This window comes from Notolepis coatsorum, assembly GCF_963971535.1.
Source record: "Notolepis coatsorum genome assembly, chromosome: 4".
Taxonomy (NCBI): Eukaryota; Metazoa; Chordata; class Actinopteri; order Aulopiformes; family Paralepididae; genus Notolepis; species Notolepis coatsorum.
The window spans coordinates 73,650,874-73,675,056 of record NC_140168.1 but is presented as its reverse complement, the minus strand read 5'-3'; the positions used below and the strand labels follow the sequence as shown (position 1 = coordinate 73,675,056).

General features: G+C 43.6%; 1 protein-coding gene across 3 annotated transcripts in view; it reads right to left on the bottom strand.

The window, feature by feature from the left end:
- Positions 1–24,183, bottom strand: part of arhgef2a (Rho guanine nucleotide exchange factor (GEF) 2a) — a 178,048-nt gene that overhangs the window by 6,410 nt on the left and 147,455 nt on the right. For 2 of the 3 annotated variants that reach the window (XM_084312713.1, XM_084312715.1), the window contains 12 exons: positions 23,638–23,755; positions 19,062–19,138; positions 17,921–18,089; positions 14,698–14,774; positions 13,693–13,865; positions 11,244–11,311; positions 10,620–10,808; positions 9,011–9,109; positions 7,582–7,631; positions 6,322–6,357; positions 4,273–4,323; positions 705–1,058 (listed from right to left, as the gene is read on the bottom strand). In XM_084312713.1, coding sequence (XP_084168839.1) covers positions 705–1,058; positions 4,273–4,323; positions 6,322–6,357; positions 7,582–7,631; positions 9,011–9,109; positions 10,620–10,808; positions 11,244–11,311; positions 13,693–13,865; positions 14,698–14,774; positions 17,921–18,089; positions 19,062–19,138; positions 23,638–23,755 — 1,461 coding nt within the window. The remainder of the gene's footprint in view (positions 1–704; positions 1,059–4,272; positions 4,324–6,321; positions 6,358–7,581; positions 7,632–9,010; positions 9,110–10,619; positions 10,809–11,243; positions 11,312–13,692; positions 13,866–14,697; positions 14,775–17,920; positions 18,090–19,061; positions 19,139–23,637; positions 23,756–24,183) is intronic. The other variant, XM_084312714.1, reaches the window with a different exon arrangement.

Sequence of the window (24,183 nt, the reverse complement as noted above, 5' to 3'; positions counted from 1 at the left end):
GGAATGAACACACAACTGGAAGCTTCAGACACAAGGAGGAGAGGGAATGAATACACAACTGGAAGCTTCAGACACAAGGAGGAGAGGGAATGAACACACAACTGGAAGCTTCAGACACAAGGAGGAGAGGGAATGAACACACAACTGGAAGCTTCAGACACAAGGAGGAGAGGGAATGAATACACAACTGGAAGCTTCAGACACAAGGAGGAGAGGGAATGATTACACCTAGTGGAAGCTTCAGACACAAGGAGGAGAGGGAATGAATACACCAGTGGAAGCTTCAGACACAAGGAGGAGAGGGAATGATTACACCAGTGGAAGCTTCAGACACAAGGAGGAGAGGGAATGATTACACCAGTGGAAGCTTGTAACAACATGGGGTGTGACAAATGACAATTCAACAAAACAACAATTCCATTCAAGTCTGTCACATGCTCACATGCTCTGAGTCGGGTCCTAACCTGAGAACATGCTCTGAGTCGGGTCCTAACCTGAGAACATGCTCTGAGTCGGGTCCTAACCTGAGAACATGCTCTGAGTCGGGTCCTAACCTGAGAACATGCTCTGAGTCGGGTCCTAACCTGAGAACATGCTCTGAGTCGGGTCCTAACCTGAGAACATGCTCTGAGTCGGGTCCTAACCTGAGAACATGCTCTGAGTCGGGTCCTAACCTGAGAACATGCTCTGAGTCGGGTCCTAACCTGAGAACAGTGCTCGCCCACCTGTTGGCAGCTCGTAGCCGGGCAGGCGTCCGAGTTGGTGCCACCGCCGCCGTGGGCCTTCATGTCCCTGACCTGCCTCTCCAGCTGGCCGCGGACCTTCTCGCTGTCCTTCAGTCGGCCCTCGGTGCTCCTCAGTCGGACCAGCTCCTCCTGCAGGAGGCTGTGCTGCCTCTGGAGCAGGGCCAGCTCCCCGAGGGCGGCCCCCGCGCCCGACTCGCTCATGCTCCCGTCGCGCGACAGAGGGCGCCACACCCGGGCCGAGGTGGGCGACGCCGTGGGGACCTCAGGCCTCATGCACAGCTCCAGGATGGAGTCCTGTTTAATGATGGCACCCTGGATGGGGAACAGAGGGGAGAATAAGAGACAAGTCAAGTTATCAACCATTCAAATAATTTAAAGGTATAATCTGTAACGCCGTCAAACGACAACCTCTAGGCAAGAGAGCCCCAATTGGTATTGCACTTTGTTTAAATTTTTTTCTTTTGGTCTGATGTGTAGGCTGGAGTAGGCTTATTTTACTGTGAATTTCTCTTGGCAGAACATGAGGGGTGGTGAGTAATAGCAAGCCTTCCCCCCTATCCTATCCAAGCGAGGCTCTTTTGCCTAGAGGTCGTTGTTTAGATAATATAAACATTGTATTATAATTATTATTATCATTATTATTATCATTATAGCATTATTAACGACCAAAATGGTTGATAATATCACAGGCCGCTTGGAGTGACACAGTAATTAACAACACACTGTCCACCGTGAGGGTTTGCAGAATGGCTCACTCCCATTGGCGGAAGAAGTACACAGTTCCTTTACTTAAGTAAAAGTAGAAATACAGAGATAAATGAGTACTTTGGTAAAAGTCCTCCATTCAAATTCTACTTAAGTAAAAGTAGAGAAGTATTTGCTATCGAATGTACTTATGTATCTAAAGTAAAAGTATGCATTCTACATGACGTTTGTGTATTTCAGTGCTTGGGAGCATTCAATCGTCTAACCATTGACCTCTAACCTTGTGTTAAAGTGGTATGTGGTTGTGTTAAAGTGGTCTGTGGTTGTGGTTGTGTTAAAGTGGTCTGTGGTTGTGTTAAAGTGGTCTGTGGTTGTGTTAAAGTGGTATGTGGTTGTGTTAAAGTGGTCTGTGGTTGCTGTGGTTGTGTTAAAGTGGTCTGTGGTTGTGTTAAAGTGGTATGTGGTTGTGTTAAAGTGGTCTGTGGTTGTGTTAAAGTGGTATGTGGTTGTGTTAAAGTGGTCTGTGGTTGTGTTAAAGTGGTCTGTGGTTGTGTTAAAGTGGTATGTGGTTGTGTTAAAGTGGTCTGTGGTTGTGTTAAAGTGGTATGTGGTTGTGTTAAAGTGGTCTGTGGTTGTGTTAAAGTGGTATGTGGTTGTGTTAAAGTGGTCTGTGGTTGTGTTAAAGTGGCATGTGGTCCAGTTATGCTGCTGATTACGTCCTCTTGAAGTTGACAGGCTTCAAATGTGAAAGTATATAATCTTCATACATCTTTGCCATGTTTTCTATGCAAAATCTTTTTCTTCAAAGTAACTAGTAACTGATGGGTTCAGATAAATGTAGTGGAGTAAAAAGTACAATATTTCCTTTGAAATGTAGTGGAGTGAAAGTATACATTTCCCTAAAATGCGCTCGGAATTGTACTTAAGTACGGTACTTGAGTAAAACTACTTAGTTACTTTCCACCACCGCTCACTCCACTCTCAAACATGCAATACCTAGGCATACCCAGCAGGCGGCAGTATGCATGTCAAGTGAAGTGAAGACCTGATGCAGGTTTCTTTCACATTTAGTCAATAGCATAAAACTGCAGTGCCGCAGCCCCATACATAGGAGGGGCCTGTACTGTGCGTTGGGGGCCTGTACTGTGCGGTGCACTACTGTGCATGCGAGAAACAAAGTAAAGTAATTCTAATCTAGTCTAAGGGTTAAGTTTAGGCCCTCATCCAGAAGAGGTTAAAGGCCAACTTGCAGGTTAAACCGTACTCTACAATTATGGGTAGTTTACATCATTGGTATCTAATTTAATTATAAATTCTTTTCCATTTGACGCCGGAAATGCCACTCAGAAAGGGTTAAAAAGGTCCATGCACGAATAACATGCACGGAGCAAGTCAAAAAGCTTATCAGACGCTTGCACGGCCGTGACGTCACTTCAGGCAACGTATGCCTTATGCCCGTCCGGGTCATAGTACTACTGGATATATGGCGCTGGCTAACGTTAGCATTATGTCTACTGTCGTGAACCATTTTAGATCGGGGCATGTAGAGGAGTTTGGGGAACGAGTAAAATCATGTGCAGGTCCTCTTCTCAGATCTGTGGGACAAAGCACTGCACACGCATCATGCAAGCTACACGTCGCTGCATGTTGATCAATAGTAGCCCACTCGGTGCATCACAGTCAGTGACTGTGATGCACCGAGTGGGCTACTATTGTGCTAACAACATCCCGCGACGTCTAGCTTGTTAGCCGGCATGAATGCCCAATTTAAAATGGTTCTCTCCTCTTTGTATACCTTTGTGCTCACAAGTATTCTGCCAGGGAACTTATGGACACGACAATAGTAGTAGTTATAAGGTGTTTGAGCTCATAGCTATCGTGGTAGCCAGTTTCGACGAGTGCATGTGCGTGGAGCTTGTGGTTTGGTCGACAAAATGTTTGATAAAAACGCTAAAACTGGGTCAATTTCGATAATTTTTTCCCCCCTCTTCATGAAAGTCAGCGTTGGCCTAGTCACATTGTTTATTGAACAAAAATACAACCTGCAAGTTGGCCTTTAAGCTTAGAGTAACAGTCAGGGCTGGTAATCCAATTGATATTCAGTTTAAGATACAAATTCTAGTCTAGTATAGACAATTGGTTGCATTGAATGCTTTATTTGGTTACTCCTAATCCAATTGATATTCAGTTTAAGACTAAAATATTTTGGACATTAGGTCATATTTTCCATATGTTACTTTATGTTCCGTTCCGTATATTACTTTATGTTTCTAGTGTCCTATATTATATGTTACTTTGTTTCTCGCATGCGCAGTAGTGCACCGCACAGTACAGGCCCCCAACGCACAGTACAGGCCCCTCCTATGTATGGGGCTGTGGCACTGCAGATATACCCTACTACATTTAGTGACATTTTACAAATAACTACTTGAATGTTATTTCCTACATACACCACCAGGTGGCACCCATGGGAGAATGAACTATAGTAAAAACTATAGCATTCCTGTGGTTTTTGTCGTACACGTTATAGATTTATAGATTTTAGGTTTAGAGTCATTCACCATAATATTTCTGTAGTGGAATATTATATATAAGGTGCATCACTATAGTATTCCAGTGGCTTTACTATATAAATGCTACAGTTTCTATAGTGGTTCAATACAGTATTTGGTGCATATAAACAAATATCTAAAAAAACAGGAATACTACAGTTTTATTATTGTTCCATTTCATACGGGTATGATTGAATTGGATCATAGGGCCATTGGATAAACAAGGGCTCTGGCTACAGCACAGCTCAGACACAGAGGAAGCCACCGACCTGGAGTGAGTGGAGATACGTGCTGAGGTTACACAGCCTCTGACACACCTCCTGGAGGACACAGAAGGACAAAGTTCATTAGAGTCTGTTCGAGCGAGCGGCAGAAGGGCTTCCTCTGGACACTCTGGTTTCCTCCCCACACCATAAAGACATGCATGCTATTGCTATAGGTATACATTGTGACTGGAGTTGGTCCCTGGGCGCTGGACTATGCATGTCTGCCCACTGCTAACTCGATCTTAACTGGTTGGGATGGTTAAATGCAGAGGATGAATTTTGGGTATATGTAAATGTACTTGATAAATAAAGATATTATTATTCTACAGTGTATTCTGATTGTGAGTGTGTAGTTCCTATCTACACAGCACAGCTAAAGATAGTACGGCTAGAGTGAGCACTCCCTATCTACACAGTACAGCCAAATACTATAGATTACAGTTAGAGTGAGCACTCCCTATCTACACAGTACAGCCAAATACTATAGGTTAAAGTTAGAGTGAGCACTCCCTATCTACACAGTACAGCCAAATACTATAGATTAAAGTTAGAGTGAGCACTCCCTATCTACACAGTACAGCCAAATACTATAGATTACAGTTAGAGTGAGCACTCCCTATCTACACAGTACAGCCAAATACTATAGATTACAGTTAGAGTGAGCACTTCCTATCTACACAATACAGAGAGATTAAAACTAGAGTGGGTAGTTCCTATCTATACAGTACAATGAGATTAAAGATATAGTGGGTAGTTCCTATTTACATTTACATTTAGTAATTTAGCTGACACTTGTATCCAAAGTGATTTACAAGTTCTGTACGACAAGTCATCAGGAAGGGCACAACTCTATCAGCTGAGTAACAATGTTCATCAAAGTGTTGCGTGCTACAGTGTAGGTTAGTTTATTAGGACAAGTGCATGACAGTAAGGTTAGTTAGGGTTAGATTTTTTATGTTTTTTTTTATATATATATATTTTTTTTTAATGTATCTATACAGTAAAAATAGATTCAAGATAGAGGGGTTAGTTCCTATCTACACACTACAGCCAAACCATCCCCACTGCTACGGCCCCATTAGAGACAAATTCACAAAACTCCACTTGTTTTCTACCCAGAAGACAGCACTGCTTCTTCCTCATTTTAGATTGCGTGGTGGTTGGAACACTGAACTTTACACGTTACTGCCACTTAAGAGTGATGTGGATCAGTTACCTCATTACAGAATAAACCACAGCCTCTAGGTGGCGATATACATGAGAACAGTACATTTCCCCCTAGACACGTTGTAGAAGATCTGACTCAAAGGGCATGGGGCCGTCAGGAACATGCATCTATTGCAGCTTTAATAAAACTCAAATGTTTGTAACGTTTAGGGAGGGGAACCCATAACTCTCACACACAGCCTCATACACACACACACACACACACACACACACACACACACACACACACACACACACACACACACATAGCCTCATACACACACAGCCTCATACACACACATAGCCTCATACACACAGCCTCATACACACACACACACACACACACACACACACACACACACACACACACACACACACACACATAGCCTCATACACACAGCCTCGTACACACACACATAGCCTCATACACACAGCCTCATACACACACACACACACACAGCCTCATACACACATATACACACACACACCGCCTCATACACACAGACACATACACACACAGCCTCATACACACACACACATAGCCTCATACACACATACACACACAGCCTCATACACACACATGCACACACACAGCCTCATACACACACACACACACACACACACACACACACACACACACACACACACACACACACACACACACACACAATCATACATACATACACACACACACAGCATCATACACACACAGCCTCATACACATACACACACACACACAGCCTCATACACACACAGCCTCATACACATACACACACACAGCCTCATACACACACAGCCTCATACACATGCACATACACACATACAGCCTCATACACACACACGTACCTCACTAGGAGGCCTGTCTCGGTTGCCGTTGCGTTCCTGTAGATTTGTGGAGGAAAAATGTTTTTTAATAACATGAGAAATGTAACAATTAAAATGTGTGAAATGGGGTGCTCCATTAGCACACCATGTACCGTGCTGCGTATGTGTGAAAAGATGCAATTAATATACACTAGGGCTGTCCCCGACTAAGGATTTGGATGGTCGACTAGGATTGGCCAAAATTTGCCGTTAGTCGACTATTGGTCGACTAAAAAAAAAAGAAAAAGAAAAAAATATAATATTTTTTATTTGGGCTGTGGGGGTGCTTAATGTCTGAAGGAGTCGACTGAAGGCTTCTTGTCCTCTGCAAAAGCATGCAATTGGTCCACTGATGGATACATCTTGTCGGGCTGACCCCTATTAATCGATTAGTCGACTAATCGGTCGAAAGGGGCCGTAGTCGACTGGCCAACCTCTTAGTCGAATATAATAACTTTTTTTTTTTTATCATTTTTTTCAAAAGAAAAGAGGCATAGAAGCGTGGCTAACGCTAATGGCACGCATACCAGAGGCTAACTGCCTACGAAAGCAGGCACAGAGGCACTGAAAGAGGATTTCACTAATCTAATGAACACACTATACTAGACAAATATCAAGATGTATCCATCAGTGGACCAATTGCATGCTTTTGCAGAGGACAAGAAGCCTTCAGTCGACTCCTTCAGACATTAAGCACCCCCCACAGCCCAAATGGAATGATGGAATGATGGAAAAAAAAAATATTATATATATATATATATTTTTTTAAGTCGACCAATAGTCGACTAACGGCAAATTTTGGCCAATCCTAGTCGACCATCCAAATCCTTAGTCGGGGACAGCCACTGTGTTCATTAGATGGGTGAAATCCTCTTTCAGTGCCTCTGTGCCTGTTTTCGTAGGCAGTTAGCCTCTGGTATGCGTGCCATTAGCGTTAGCCATGCTTCTATGCCTCTTTTCTTTTGAAAAAAATGATATTTTATTTTTTATTTTTTTATTATATTCGACTAAGAGGTTGGCCAGTCGACTACGGCCCCTTTCAACCGATTAGTCGACTAATCGATTAATAGGGGTCAGCCCTAATATACACAATCCTGGGACTCTCAGGGCCTTTGCCCAGTTGGCAATGCAGTCATGTGTCAGATGCATGCATTTCAGCCACACAGTGTGCCGATGAAGGTGTGAAGAACGTTTGTCAAAATAAATATCTGCTGTCTATCCCAAAAAGTCTCAGAAGCTGACCTTTGTTGCAGGGCTGTTGTGTGCACCGTTGACCAACATTTCCTGACCGTCTGAGAAGAGATAAACACAACAAACAATCACTTGGTGCTCCTCTGTTATGTCACGCCGAAAAATGAACACGCCACAGACCAGGCGTTAGGAAGGTTATTATCAATATATAATCCATATATAATATCATCAATATATAATCCATATATAATAGTATCAATATATAATCCATATATAATAGTATCAATATATAATCCATATATAATAGTATCAATATATAATCCATATATAATAGTATCAATATATAATCCATATATAATATTATCAATATATAATCCATATATAATATTATCAATGTTTATTACATGGCGTTTTCACATTCGCCGAAATGCTTGCTTGTGATTGGTCAATAGCGCGCGTCAGAGGTCAGTTATCAGACAATAATGACCGCTGTGGGACAATAATGACCGCTGTGCGCAATCAAGCTCACAATAATGACCGCTGTGCGCAGCTGTTCGCAATCAAGCCCACTGACATCAGTGCAAACTGCCGGCTGCCGGGGAAGCTGCTGGGGGGCGGAGCGACGAGCACTCAGCGGAGCCAGAACCAGTGTTACTGTTGCGAGTCGATGTAAAATTAATTAGGTATATTGTTAGTAAGTTAGCCATGTAATAAGCGGGATAATGTATAGCTTTACTCGATCATTGTCGCAAAATAATTGACCTTCACTGACGTTTAAAACACCTCGCCGAGGCGGCTCGGTATTTTAAACTCTGTGTCGGTCAATTATTTTGCGACAATGACCTCGTAGCTATACATTATCCCTTACATAATCCATATATAATAGTATCAATATATAATCCATATATAATAGTATCAATATATAATCCATATATAATATTATCAATATATAATCCATATATAATATTATCAATATATAATCCATATATAATAGTATCAATACATAATCCATATATAATATTATCAATATATAATCCATATATAATAGCAGATTACCTCTCGTGGTCCAACATGTGGTAACTTAACACCTTTAGCTTCAGCTACACAGAAAGTTGAGTAGGTATTGACATGTCTAAAAAGAATATAAGCTGCCGACTTGGCATTCCTGGTAAATATCAATGGGTGCTTGTTGCCTATTTGCATTTATTGTAGTAGTTAAATTAACAATTTGGTTGAAAAACACATTTATACAACTTGTTATTCAATATAGAAAATGTTGAGGGGTCTAAAAAACATCTGGAGAGGACCTTGATCATGACCAGGGTAAACAACCATTAGGCAAGTCCGTTGAAATTAAAGTTAGTTGAAATTAAGTCTAAAAGCTGCCCATCAGATGTCAATCTGGATATCCACAAAGATACAAACAATCTGACCATACAGGCTCATCCTGGAAGCATGGAATGTTGGAGGTGCCACTTACTGATCACTAGCGCCGCTATGTGGTTGTGGTGACTGTTGGGACTGCAGGGCAGAGGGAATTCCAGACTGGAGCCCATGATCAACTCACTGAGCCTGTCAACTGGTGGTCACACACACACGCACGCACGCACGCACGCACACACACACACACACACACACACACACACACACACACACACACACACACACACACACACACACACACACACACACACACACACACACACACACACACACACACACACACACACACACACACACACACACACACACACACACACACACACACACACACACACACACACACATTCATTTAATTTAATTAACTGTTGTCATTTAGCTGACGCTTTTATCAAAAGCGACTTACAAGTTATGTATGACAAGTCAGCAGGAAGGGCACAACTCTTATCAGCTGAGTAACAATGTTCAGGTTTGAAACTTTAATGCTGCAATGTTGAGTGCATAGTAGTAGAGACATGTTAGTATTAGGAAGAGTGCATGATAGTAGAAGACAGTAAGAAGGTTATTTTCTTAATTTTTTCATTTCAGATATTGATTGAAGAAGTGTGTCTTTAGTCGACGGCAAAAGATTGGTCATGTTTCAGCTGTCCTAACTGTGGTGGGAAGTTCGTTCCACCTTTGTGAAGCAAGGACAGAGAATAGGCGGCTTCTCTTTTATGACCCTCCGGGAGCTTGGATAAGAGTACTGTAGGTCTGAGGCGGACAGAAGATGCAGAGCGTAGGGGTCTTGAGGGTGTGTAGTTAGAGACCATTGACCGGAGGAAGGCGGGAGCCGTTCCCTTCGCTGCTTGATATGCCAGGTCAAGGACCTTGAAGCTGATTCGTGTGGCGATGTGGAGCCAGTGCAGGTCCCTAAGAAGTGGGGTAACATGGGCTGACTTTGGTAGGTTGGAGATCAGGCGGGCGGCTGCGTTCTGAATGAGTTGAAGTGGCTTGGTGGCAGTGGCCGGTAGCAATTAGGACAGTCGAAACCAGGACAATCTTTCTCCGTCAACTAAAAACACACCAACCTTCTTAGGCTTTGTGTCCACCGGGGATGTTTTTTTCAAGGCGGACCGCTTTGAAAAGCAAAAATATGCATGCCCAGAGTGTTTCCAGAGCGTCTCGCGGCTCCGCCACTTGCTCGATGTTGATTGGTCGGTCGAAAAAAGTTACCTTGATGAGCGCCGCTCCTCTCCAAAAGTTTAACTAGTTTAAACTTTAGGCGCTGGGAGCGCTCCGCCCAAAAACGCTAGCCGCCGAGAGCACTAAAACGCGAGGCGCGGCGCTGGGAAAAGGAGCGCGCCTGTAGCATAGAAATGAATGACAGAAAGGAGCTGACAACTCATAAAACGTCCCCGGTCGACACAGGCCCTTACAGTCTTCTACTATCATGCACTCTTCCTACTATACTAATATGTCTCTACTACTATGCACTCAACACTGCAACACCCAAGTTTCAGCACTGTTTGATGAACATTGTTACTCAGCTGTAAGAGTTGTACCCTTCCTGCTGACTTTGGATAAAAGTGTCAGCCAAATGTAATGTACAGTATGATTTCTTAAACTGGGCGACTGGGCGTGGTTCCCCCTTTAACCTCTTGTCTTACCCTCAACGATGGCGTCCATGAGGAACTTCTCGGCGCGGGGCGCCTGCGGTGTGTCGGCCCTGAACAGGTTGCGGGCGTTGGGGGGCAACAGCACCTCCTGCCCCCCCGTCACCTCGGCCAGGTCGGAGAAGAGCGTCACTCTCTCTTGGAGGAGCTCCAGGACCTCCCTGTCCTTCTGCTGGATGTCCGCTGGAATAGAGGGAGGGACATGGGGAGGGAAGGAGAGCGAGGACGGGAGGGAGAGGGAGGGAGGGAGGAGAAATCACAAACACTTTTGTTTGCTAAATACAACGGATTGTACAATGGTGACCAGTGGTGGAAAGTAACTAAGTACTTTTACCCAAGTACTGTACTTAAGTACAATTTCAAGCTACTTGTACTTTATGTGAGTATTTTCATTTTTGGGAACCTTGTACTTTTACTCCACTACATTTCAAAGCAAATATTGTACTTTTTACTCCACTACATTTATCTGAACCCATCAGTTACTAGTTACATTGAAGAAAAAGATTTTGCATAGAAAACATCCCAAGACTGGTCTGATCCTTTACCTACGATGACTCAAAAGCTGAGCACCCCAAGACCTGAAGTGTGTGGTGTTTTGTTTTGTTTTGTTTTTCTGACCTTTCAGCCTCCTCAGAAGGGCCTTGTCCTCCGTCTCTATGAGGGGGAACTCCTCTCGCGATGGGCAGCTGTACAAACACACACCCACACAACCCGATTAGTGTACAATTCCTATTGAGTAGGAAATAGAAATAGAATAGAATAGAAATACTTTATTTATTTAGGGAAATTCAGCACTACAGATCGCTCACAGTAAACAGTAAACATTTAGGTAGTCAGATACAAAAATCAAGAATAAGAGTAAAAATAAGAATAAATAATAAAAAACGGTCCGGGATATACATTATGTTGTATATTATCTAAAATATAAAATATACAGCCCAAAATATACAGAGATATACAGTAAGTGTAGAGTACTAAGTGTAAAATTGTAAAAATGTCGATTTAAAAGTAAAAGTCCAGGAAGATTATGCCAGATAGTACTGTCACCCTGTGCTCAGTGATGCAGTGAGGCACAGTGATGAGTTATAATTTATAAAGTCTGATGGCGGAATGAAGGACAGTAATACATAAATCAAATCTTAAAAGGACCATACTAGGGATGGCGTGGTTCATGTAAAAAAATCTGAACCGTTTGGTTGGACCACTGCGGGTCGGGTCGCCATGAAACTGTCCGGGTCGCCATGAAACTGTCTGGCATATAAGATAAGCCTCTAATACATCAAGTTCAAATTAAGCTCAGTGGTAGGAGCACTAGACGCATTAGAGCACTAGTCATATGAAGATAAGATACATATATTAAGATAGAAGTAAATAGAAATAGCATGACATAGTAAGAGGTATAACACTGTATACATACTGATACAACACTGCAAGTGCATACAACAGTATTACACAAAAGGAACGGTATATGAGAAAATGGGATGAGAGATGAATAAAATGTAACACTATATATATTTTTACGACAATGACGATTTGTGTGTAAAAGTATAAGTGACTAGTGTATACAACATAGCATTGCACATTGGTTATGTAGCAGTCCAGGTTCAATAGCAGCAGTCATAGTTGATTAGCATAATGTGGCAGATGGAGGTCTCTTGTCCAAGATCAACGAGCTTAGAGATGCATGTATAGGGAATGGTAGTGTTGAATGCTGAGCTGTAAAATCAATGAAGAAGAAGAACATGTGTGTGTGTGTGTGTGTGTGTGTGTGTGTGTGTGTGTGTGTGTGTGTGTGTGTGTGTGTGTGTGTGTGTGTGTGTGTGTGTGTGTGTGTGTGTGTGTGTGTGTGTGTGTGTGTGTGGCCAGGGCGATGGCATCATACATGGCCCTGTTTGGTATATTAAAGGAACACGCCAACATTTTGGGAAATTAGCTTACCGTCTTCTCCAGAGAGAGACAAGAAGATAGATACCAGTTTCCTCTCTGTGTGTTCAGTAGAAAGCTATCTGGCTGCACGTTAGCCTAGCTTAGCACAATGAATGGAAGCGGACAGTGCCAGTTAGCCTAGGCATTGTCCAACTAACACCTCTCCCGAAGGCTAACCGGCACTTGATTGATTGATTGATTGATTGATTGAAAACTTTATTACAGTACGGCTCAATACACACAATTGTTAAGGGGATGCAGACCAGAGAAAGACTTTCGTCTTGTTTACATCAGGGTCCCCCATTTTCAATTCATCATAACATATATGACATACATGACATACAGATAGACAGTACTGCTACATCTATACATTTATGACGTACCAGATTTACAAATACAGTACTGTTTGTGATACAAGAAGAGTCTAAAAAAGAGAGTATATACATTTGACGAAGAAACTGTACATTGGAGGAGGTTGGGTAGGTGGGGTGGAGGGGGGGGGGTTGGGTTGGTGGGGTGGGGGGGAAACTGTACATAGGAGGTGGTGGTGTGGCGGGGGGGTTGGGTAGGCGGGGGGGTAACTGTACATTGGATTATCGACGAAACCTTACTTGGTCCCAAGAAGAGGGTCTCGTGTATTATTGGGTTTAATAGGACATTTATTGTACATTGGAGGGGGTTGCGTTAGGACATTTACAGGGGCCAGTTTCGAATTGCAGTCTCTCTTAGGTGCTCTTTGAGAGTGGTTTTGAAAGTGGGTAGTGATTCACATTCCTTTACAGCTGTGGGTAGGGCGTTCCACATTGATGTGGCATAATTGCGAAACGTGTTTAGTCCCTTGTTTGAGCCGAATCTGTGTTTAACATGATTTGTGGAACTCCCTCTGGTGTTGTGGTCGTGGTATTCACTGACCTTTGGGAAGTATTTTGACATGTACATGGGTACCTTGGTCGTGTAGTGTATCTTGTAGACCAGGCCCATTGCAAGTTGCTGTACTCTGTCGTCTACTCTAAGCCATCCTAGGTTGTCCACTTCCATTCATTAATTTCCTTTCCACGTTGGAAGAAAGACGAGCTACACAGACCGTCTATGCAAAGCCTCTGGCCCCCACCGGACCACCCCACCCTTGGCGAGTACGCACTGGCTGACGGTGTGCTGGATGTGGCGTATCCAGGCCCTCTTGTCGTCCTTGGACGCGGCCTGCACCTCGTACATCTCTGGAGGGGAGGAGTCACTGAGCAGGTACATGCCGCGCTCCTGGTTGGCGATGTCCCTCACGATCAGGTTCTGGAGAGACACCACCGGAGCCTTGTCCTGGGAGAGAGGGAAGAGGCCAGGGAGGGAGTGAGAGAGACCAGGAGAGGGGGAGATGCAGGAGGGGAGAGTGAGGAAAGGAGAGAGTGAGAGAGACGAGGAGAGAGTGAGAGGAAGGAGGGGAGAGAGGGAGAGGAAGGAGGGGAAAGGGAGAAATGAGAGTGAGAGATACAAGGAGAGAGGGAGAGGAAGGAGGGGATAGAGGGGAAAGGAGAGAGTGAGAGAGACAAGGAGAAAGGGAGGAGGGGAGAGAGGGGGAAATGAGAGAGAGAGACAAGGAGAGAGGGAGGGGAGAGAGGGGGAAAGGAGAGTGAGAGAGACAAGGAGAGAGGGAGAGGAAGGAGGCGAGAGGGGGAGAAAGGAGAGAGTGAGAGAGACCAGGAGAGAGGGAGAGGAAGGAGGGGAGAGAGGGAGAAAGAGACACGATGGGAGAGAAAAGGGGGGATGGGGAGAGAGAACGAGAGAAAGGGAGGAGGGGGCAGGAGAAGGGAGAGATATGAGATCTCAAAGTCTTTATTATTTGTCAATACGTATGCAAGTACAATTCAATCCTGGTGATGTCATCACAATACAGTAAAGTATTTCTCAAAAAAGAAAATGTCTCACTTTCTCAGTATTAGTAGCCAACAGCTCTTGCTACTGTAAACCAGTCCTAGTGAGCATGGAGCTACATTTCAATAGTAAAGCCCCTGCGTGCACACCTGTTGCCTTGGTAACGCACAGAGAACTGGATAAATCTTCTTTCACTCTTTCCAACAGAGCAAACTGTACGCGCGTGGGGAGGTCAGTGTGACTGAGGAGGATGTGTTCTAAATGATGAGTGTTTTCTTACCAGACAAGGGAAGATGTATCTCTGGTCTTTCTCCTGCAGAAACACTAAGATGTCGGTCATGAGAAGCACTCGCACGTCTACACACACACACACACACACACACACACACACACACACGTGCACGCACGCACGCACACACACACACACACACACACACACACACACACACACACACACACACACACACACACACACACACACACACACACACACACACACACACACACACACAATCACAGAGTTAAGCTTGAACTTGATTTTATTGGAATACACATGTCAAGATGAATTTGCATACACACACACACACGCAAACGCACACACACACGCACACACACACACACACACACGCAAACGCACACACACACACACACACACACACACACACAAACACACACACACAGCCATATCTTTATGCACTGTGGGGACATTCCATAGAACGCAGAACGCAGGTATGGTTTCTTTACGAAGAAAATATAGTCCGTTTACATTTCTGATAACTATATCACTGCATAACTCATAAATGTTCAGACAAGCTTAATATTTGGTTATTTGTGATACTATGTAATAATAATACAAGTTACTTCCAGGTTTTCTTTAAACAGTTTTGTTACAGTAATAAGGAGCTCTTCTGAAGGCTGTGTGACTTACAGGTGCAGAGCAGCTCTTTATTTATCCTATTTTTCTGTATTTTCCTCCCATCCCAATTTTTTTTCATTATGCCAATTCCCCCTCCCCTTCCTGGTCATTGCGCGCATGTGCCCCCCACTGGTCGGTCTAGGGAGCCCTAAAGTCTATCAGATGCTTCCTCCGATACATAGGAGACAGCCAGCAGCCTATTTTCACCTGACAGCGAGGACTCTCACCGGGGAAGTGTAACGCGTGGGAGGATCACACTACCTTACCCAGTTCCTTCCCTCGCTGTGCAGGCGCCCTGACCGACCTGTAGGAGTCGCTGTTTACAATGACCAGAATACCACCCACCGGCTTCCCACCCGCTGACACTGCCAATTGTGTCAGTATGATGACCGCCCAAGCCGGAGGGACCGCTGACAGCCGGATTCGATACCAGTGTCTCTGCGGTGGTAGACAGACGCTTAGTCCGCTGCGCTACCCAGCCGCCTGGTGCAGAGCAGCTCTGCGTAGGACTGTGAATAGATTCATCAAAGCTAATTCTTCCCATTGTGACATCATCGAGGGGAAGAAACAGTTCTTTCTTCCAACATGGCTGCCTGTAACCAATGGTAACCACTTTCAAAAGAAAATGCCTAACTTCACTGCAGTGGTAGAGTAGGTAAACACTAGGAAAGCACAATATTACTGTGACTTGTTTACAAGATCCAGTAATAAGACACTGAATTGACTGAATGTTATTATTATTTCTCATAAATCAACACATAGCAAACGTTGTTTTGCACATAGAACCTGTTGTGTCTTGGAAAAAATAATGGTTGCTAATAACTTGCTGTTACAGGCAGCCATCCTGGAAGAGGGAAAACTACATATGTCTTCTGTGCAAGGTCTCTATTCTGAACAGCTTGAAGATTTAAAATCCTGGCCAAACTGCAAGGAGTACTTGTCATTTTCCCCCAGCACCTAAATAACATTTCAGACTGTCAAATCCATACAAAGACTAACCATAAATAACATTTCAGACTGACAAATTCATACAAAGACTAACCCTAAATAACATTTCAGACTGACAAATTCATACAAAGACTAACCCAAAATAACATTTCAGACTGACAGATCTTTGCATAATATGTCTAGCACTGGGCCTACCCCATCCCACCCTAAAACACACACACACACACACACACACACACACACACACACACACACACACACACACACACACACACACACACACACACACACACACACACACACACACACACACACACACACACACACACACACACACACACACACACACACACACACACACACACACACACACACACACACACACACACACACACACACACACGTTTGGGGTTTTGCTCTCCTCAGGGAGCAAAGCGTTACCTGATAGTAATTAACCTGTCTATCTGCCCTGATTGCATTCATTGGTACCTGGTGTGTATAGTTAAGTTGGCTTTATATGTTATGTAAGGGATAATGTATAGCTACAAGGTCATTGTCGCAAAATAATTGACCGACACAGAGTTTAGAATACCGAGGCGCCTCGCCGAGGTGTTCTAAACGTCAGTGAAGGTCAATTATTTTGCGACAGTGACCGAGTATAGCTATACATTATCCCGCTTATTACATGGCTAACTTACTAACAATATATATACCTAATTCATTTTACACCATCGACAAGACGAGATCAAATGCAGACGCAGTTGTTCTGTGGCTCTGTCAGCCCAAATAAAGTGATTATTATTATCGCCGACAGCCGGCAGGTGTGTCTGATTGCACTGATGCAGTGTGTGTCAGTGGGCTTGATTGCTCCAGCTGCGAAAAGCAATAATCACTGGTGATTATTGCGCGTTGCCCATGGCAGCGGTCAGTTATTGAAAACTAATTCACCGCTGTCAGGGGCTATTGACCAATCACAATCAAGCATTTCGGCGAATGTGAAACGCCATGTAATAATCCTGGTTACTATTCAGATCGTCAATCGATCACTGAACCTTGCCGTAAGTAGTACCTTGCATTCTTGCTAAAGCCTTATCGCTCCTTGCCACGGAGGATAAGTTAATTCGCTGTTCATTTATTGATTACCGTGTCGTTGCTTATCGTTTTATATTACGTTACTGTGTGCTGATGTAGTAGCACCGTCGCCCGACGTGTTCTTTTGCTATCTGTTTTGGAGACTTGTTTTCTCCCCTTTACTTTCCCTGTTTTGGAGACAAAGGTTCTCCTCGTTTCTTTTATACGTCGTTGTCGGCGTGTACGCTCTGCTCATTTGATAATAAATAATTATCCTTTGTTTGAGAAACAACACCTGCCTCTCGTCTATCCGTTCTGCACTGCACCTGGGTCCAACACACCTACCAAACCCTCACACACACACACACACACACACACACACACACACACACACACACACACACACACACACACACACACACACACACACACACACACACACACACACACACACACACACACACACACACACACACACACACACACACACACACACACACACACACACACACACACACACACACACACACACACACACACACACGCACACACGTATGCCCTTCCGCACCCTTGAGTCTGGAGCCGGTCTTCCACAGCAGGGTGCCCTCGTGGATGAGGCTCCTGCGGAGCAGCTCTCCCGGTCGGAACAGGCCTCCGTCCCTCACCTTGGCCTCGGCCCGGGGGTCCAGCCGGGCCTGGATCTCCTGGAGCCTCTGGGTCCTCTCCAGCTCCACCACCTGGCCGCACAACACCACTATGCTCAGCCTTCACTTTGTTTTCATTAGCCTTAAAATTATCTATTGAGATTGAAATATCTCTAGCTTCTCTACCAGAGAAGGACCACCAGACCTTATAATAATAGGATACAATCTGGTGAGTACCATAACCATCACCGATGATAAATCATATTCGGTCACCTTCCAGCCCTAATTTAAATGGAGCCATTTTAACCCTTTCACTACCACACTACAGAAGGTTAACCCTTTGGGGTGGCGGACAATGTGCTCGTCACCGCAAGAGACACCGGGTTCAAATCCGGCTGTCAGCGTTGCCTCCGGCTTGGGCCAGCCGTCATACTAACTCAATTGGCAGAGTCAGCGGGTGGAAGTCGATGGGTGGTAATCTGGACGTTGTGGACAGCGACTCCTACAGGTCGGTTGGGGGACGCCTGCACAGCAGAGACAGGAAATAGCGGGGGTAGTGTGCGCCTCCCACACGTTACACCTCGCCAATGAGAGTCCACGCTGGCAGGTGAAAAGATGTGTACCCCTCGTGTACCGGAGGGGACACGTGATACAAAGCTTCTATCCTCCCTACAACCGACCTGTGGGGGGCATATGCGAGCAACGTTCAAGACAGGGGAGGGGAGAATTGGAAACAGCGAAATTCGGATGGGGGAAAAATAGAAAATAAGGAGAAAAAGTGGATAAAAAAAAGCCGGTTAACCGTCTGTAGTGTGGTAGTGAAAGGGTTAACCTTCTGTAGTGTGGTAGTGAAAGGATTAACCCTTTGTCGTGTGGCAGTGAAAGGGTTAACCTTCTGTATGGTCGCCGTGAAAGGGTTAACCCTTTGGTAGTGTGGTAGTGAAAGGGTTCAAATTAAATAAGCATGAATATCTGCCTTTTGTGAGTGAGGTCAGTGTCTGTAGCGGTCCCTCCCTAGTCATGAGTTGACAACAAACACTCTGTGTACACTCGGGGAGACGGTACCTGTTGGTCCACTGAGCTGAGCATCTCCCTGAGGAGAGCCAGAGACTGGGCCAGCGAGGACGCCTCCTCTTCATCATCTGTGAGGAGGAGAGGAGAGATGAGCACGGGATCTAGTTTGTCGCACATTTTACAACAGAGTTGTCGTCGAGACCACTCCAGTCGAGAGCCAAGACAAAGACTCCAAAACATGCTGAAGAAAGACTGTCAGGTTTTAAACGGTGTCGGTATCAAACAGGAAGAAAGACTGTCAGGTTTTAAACGGTGTCGGTATCAAACAGGAAGAAAGACTGTCAGGTTTTAAACTGTGTGGGTATCAAACAGGAAGAAAGACTGTCAGGTTTTAAACTGTGTGGGTATCAAACAGGAAGAAAGACTGTCAGGTTTTAAACTGTATGGGTATCAAACAGGAAGAAAGACTGTCAGGTTTTAAACTGTGTGGGTATCAAACAGGAGGAAAGACTGTCAGGTTTTAAACTGTATGGGTATCAAACAGGAAGAAAGACTGTCAGGTTTTAAACTGTGTGGGTATCAAACAGGAGGAAAGACTGTCAGGTTTTAAACTGTGTGGGCAGTGGCGTTTTTATATGTAAAATGTTGGTGGGGCAATGATTTTTTTCTGGCCTGGCGGTAGGCGTGGGGTGAAAGCGGATGTTTTTAGTGAAAAAAAACACCTTATTTATTGCATTCTGATGATTTCTTTTGCACTTTGTGATGGATTATATTTAACTGCTATTATAGAGCTCAACGCCACTGAAGGCCACACCAAAGCACACAGACAACTTTTTAGGGATTCTATGACAACAACCTTGTCTTTTAAACATGACACTACCATCATCAAGCAATTCAACACAACAGCATTGCCAAAGCACGAACCAGGACCATAACGTCAGGATGATAAAATTATCACTCACCAAAGCTGTGGGCTCACTTGAAGAGAAAGGGCGCACTGGCTTGCGATGCTAGCCAATGCGTTAAGTCGCGGCTGTCCCATGGTATTGAGAGTAAACGTTTTGAATCCTCTTTAAGGTGGAAAAGTTCCTCTCTGACTCAGATGTCATCATAGGAGTTGTTATTATGATTTTCATCAGACTGACGGTCTCAGTAAAAGCCTCTTCTAGGTTGTTCTCATGGATGGATGTTAGCCGTTACCTTTGCAAGCTGTTTTTGGTGTGGACCCAGACGTTTGATTAAAATGTTCTCCTCCAAATTCAGGGATTCAATCCTCTGCTTGAGTAAATAATCCACCTTGTTCATTTTCATGTAACGTCACTAGCTAGGTAGTTTACAATAGTTGTCGTTAGCAATGAAAAGCTTCTATTTTAGACCTAACGATCGGGAGAATGACGCAATCTGAAACAGCAAGGCAGAGAGATGACATGAACTAAAATACTAATAAAATGTATATGCAATTTAGTAAGATGCTATATACATACATAATACATTTGAGCAAATAATAGGCAAATATTTAAGAATGAATAACATTTATCTGCAGTTCTTTTTGGTGACACTAGGTGGGGCTCTGCTCCTAATGACCAGTCACCACTGTGTGTGGGTATCAAACAGGAAGAAAGACTGTCAGGTTTTAATCTTTTTATAGGTGTGAGGGGCGCTAGTGAGCAACTCATGTTTCCTACGTAGGAATCACAAACTCCTGTATAAATTAAACTGGGGTATGTCTGGCAGTCTTGTTTTGGATTTCATGATGGGTTTAACTTTAGTTTGTTCTTGATTTATTGTGATGTTTCTTCTTGACTTGTTTAAAGAAGACTTGTGCATCCCATTTGTGATTGCGGGCTTTACAAATACATTTTATTTGATTAAAGTATGAACCAATGTTAGAGAATTTGAAATATAATGTAGAGAAATGGAATTGTCTATAGTAGGCCGTATCAACACAGTGGAAATGGTCACTTTACCCACGTTTTTATATCTGTTCCAGAACCTGCCAATTATTTTAAGAAAAGCATTTTTTAAGACCCTTGACACTCTTATTATACCTTTTATTTGGAGATACAAAACACACCGTATTTCCATATTTCCATACAAATATAGGATACCTTGTCTTACCCATGTTTCAATATCACTACTGGGCAATGCAAGAGCTCTGGTCTACTGGCAGGACTCATACCCTGGTGAGACCACCACTACCAGCCCTGCATGGCTGGGCATGGAGCAGAATGCTAGCAGTATCTCTCTCCCAGCACTTCTATGTGCAGCAGAAAGGCCCCTTGGTTCTTTATGGTACCAGATTAGAAAGGGTTTTAAATGACAAGAGGTATTTACGAGATTTACGATTTAAGAGCACTGTATTCCATCTGCACAAACCTATTGCTAGGTTTTTAGTGAGTTGTTCCTTATCTTCATTGGGGAATGTGTGGGAGTGTCGTATATTTGGATTTTATGGTGTTTTTTGTTCTTGATTTACTGTGATGTTTCTTCTTGACTTGTTCAAGAAGACTTGTACAGCCCATGGGGGCATTACCTTGTGATTTCGGGCTTTACAAAGAAATTAGATTTGATTTGATTCATGTAAATCTGCTGAGGGCTCACTGGGTCACCTCATTTGGTTTTGCCCGAAGCTCTACAGGTTCTGAAGTGAGGTGTTCCAATGCTACTCAAATACTTACACCTATGACCTTCTCCCAGATCCAGAAGTGGCTATTTGTGGCTGGTCACAAAACAACACTCAGTCACTCTGATATACAGACTACACAGTATGGCCAGGTCTTGCTAGAAAAAGAGATCATTGATCTAAAGTGACTACCTGGTAAAATAAAGGTTGAAAAAAGAAATTGGCAAAGAAATGCATTTGAATGGTGTGGAACAAATAAGGAGTACCGCTTTTCGAAACCTGTTTGACAGAACTCATCAATATGCTACATATGAAAAGTATACGGTATGAGAACACAGGGAGGCCCAGTCAATTCAAACATATTTGGCAACCTTTTCTTGACTATATATCTCAAAACAGATATAGATTAGTGGGTGATCTGATACTATTATATAATACTATACTACTATACTATACTACCATTATGGGGTGACGTCTGGTTATCCGGAGTGAGGAAACATGTAAGCCTGTTTATGTAACCCAGTGGAGGGTTTAAATAAGTGTAGTTGTGGAGTCGATCATTTGAAATGTTAAGTGTTAAAGAAAACTCAATCTATGCTGTTTTATGCTATGAATAACCAATACTCCAACTCGTACATTTAGATAATTAGGTTTGAAAACATCTATACCCAAGGCGGACTTGCTTTCTTTGTTTGAAGCGCTATATTATATATATTTATACAACGGCATGGAAATTTCTCGATTCTGATTGGCTGAAACAGTCATTTTACACGTCTTTATTGGCAACAATTCCACGCTGCTGGCCCAGGACCCGCCCACAACCGACCCACATCACATCACTCCGCCGGATCACAAGAAGGTGGCCAATAATCTTTACAAATGGATATGTTGATGGCGACTAAACGACTAAATATCAAGCGATTCTGTCACAGCGAATGTCTTAGTCGTTTAAACAATGTTGGATGATGTAATTGATGGGTCTTGAATCATTCTGTAACAAAAGAAAAATCGCGGATTGATTGATGGATTAATTTGCGATTTCTTTTTCAATTTCTTTTTCCTTTCGACTGTCAGCGCTTGCTCTAGTCTCCACCCACCGCCACACACCCCCCCCCACACACATACACACACGCACGCACACGCACACACACACACACACTCTGCCTGCAACGCGGGGGATAGTCAGAGAGCTGGGTGCTGCGCTGTTCTAAGTGAGCATGGCCTATTGAGTTGATTGATTGATTGCTAATTTTATTACTGTACGCTTGGTTTCCAACTGGTTAAGTTTAGGCCCTCTACAGTAGGTTAAAAAAAAAAAAAAAAAAAATAGGGCGAAGAAAACGTTTTTTTCCTATAGGGCAAAGAAGACTTTTTTATTTGTTTTACCTACTTTATATAGAAGCATCTAAGAATGAAGTTCTATGGAAAGTAGGTCTGCATTCCCTTAACAATTGTGTGTATTGAGCCGTACTGTATTGTACCCATTCTGCATCTGGTAATAACATTTTCAATCAATCATTCCAATAATACACAGTTGGATGTGTTAGTTGGTTGGATGCACTTCAAGCTGCTTCCACATGAGGCAACTTCTCTCAATCATTCCAATAATACACAGTTGGATGTGTTAGTTTGGTTGGATGCACTTCAAGCTGCTTCCACATGGAGGCAACTTGTCTTTTTTGTAGTTGTGGGAACTACTTTTTCTGGCGGATGGTTTTTTCAATAAATCTTCGATTAATGTGTGTTTATTGTATAGAAATAAGGTTGGATGAATCTGGCAGTTGTATAAAAGCTTTACACCACTTGCAGTCGTGATTTGTGAACAATAAACCATGCCTAGGGGGGTCTAACGACCACCCCTAGGCATGGTTTATTGTTCACAAACCACTCCTGCGCGTGATGTAATGCTTAAATATATTATTGAGTGTCATGTCTGCCAGAGTGATATAGTTAACCAGGACACACATTGTCACACTGTCCAGGGTGAATGTTAAGACGTCTCACCCTTGGTGTTGTCCAGGATGCGTTGGATGAGGACGGGGTACTTGGTGATGCGCTGCGTTACCAACAGAATACACTCCTGGACGCCATGGCGACGAAGCAGCGGGCCTCTACTCACCCTCTGAGAGAAGGAGAGAGAGAGAGAGAGAGAGAGAGAGAGAGAGAGAGAGAGAGAGGGAAAGAGACACTAAACATGAGGCCATATGAACAGAGGGAAAGTGTTAATGGAACTCCCACTCATTCACCTCTCTCCATCGCTCATGTCTACCTACAGGTGGTTTATATGGACCAGGATTCACAAACACAGTCAACTCAATAAACAACTCTCTTTCAGTTTGAATTGTCAGACCAGTGAGCATCTGCATATTGCTCTTCCTGGCCCTCTTTAAATCCCCTAGGTACAAGAGATGTGCTTACAGAACATACAGAAGGACCTCTTCAAATCTCATGCATACCAGTAGTATGGTAGTACTGTATGGTGGTATTCAGTTTTACCATAGTTTTACCACCGGTCATTGTATAACTAATTTACCATGGTAAGTCATGGAT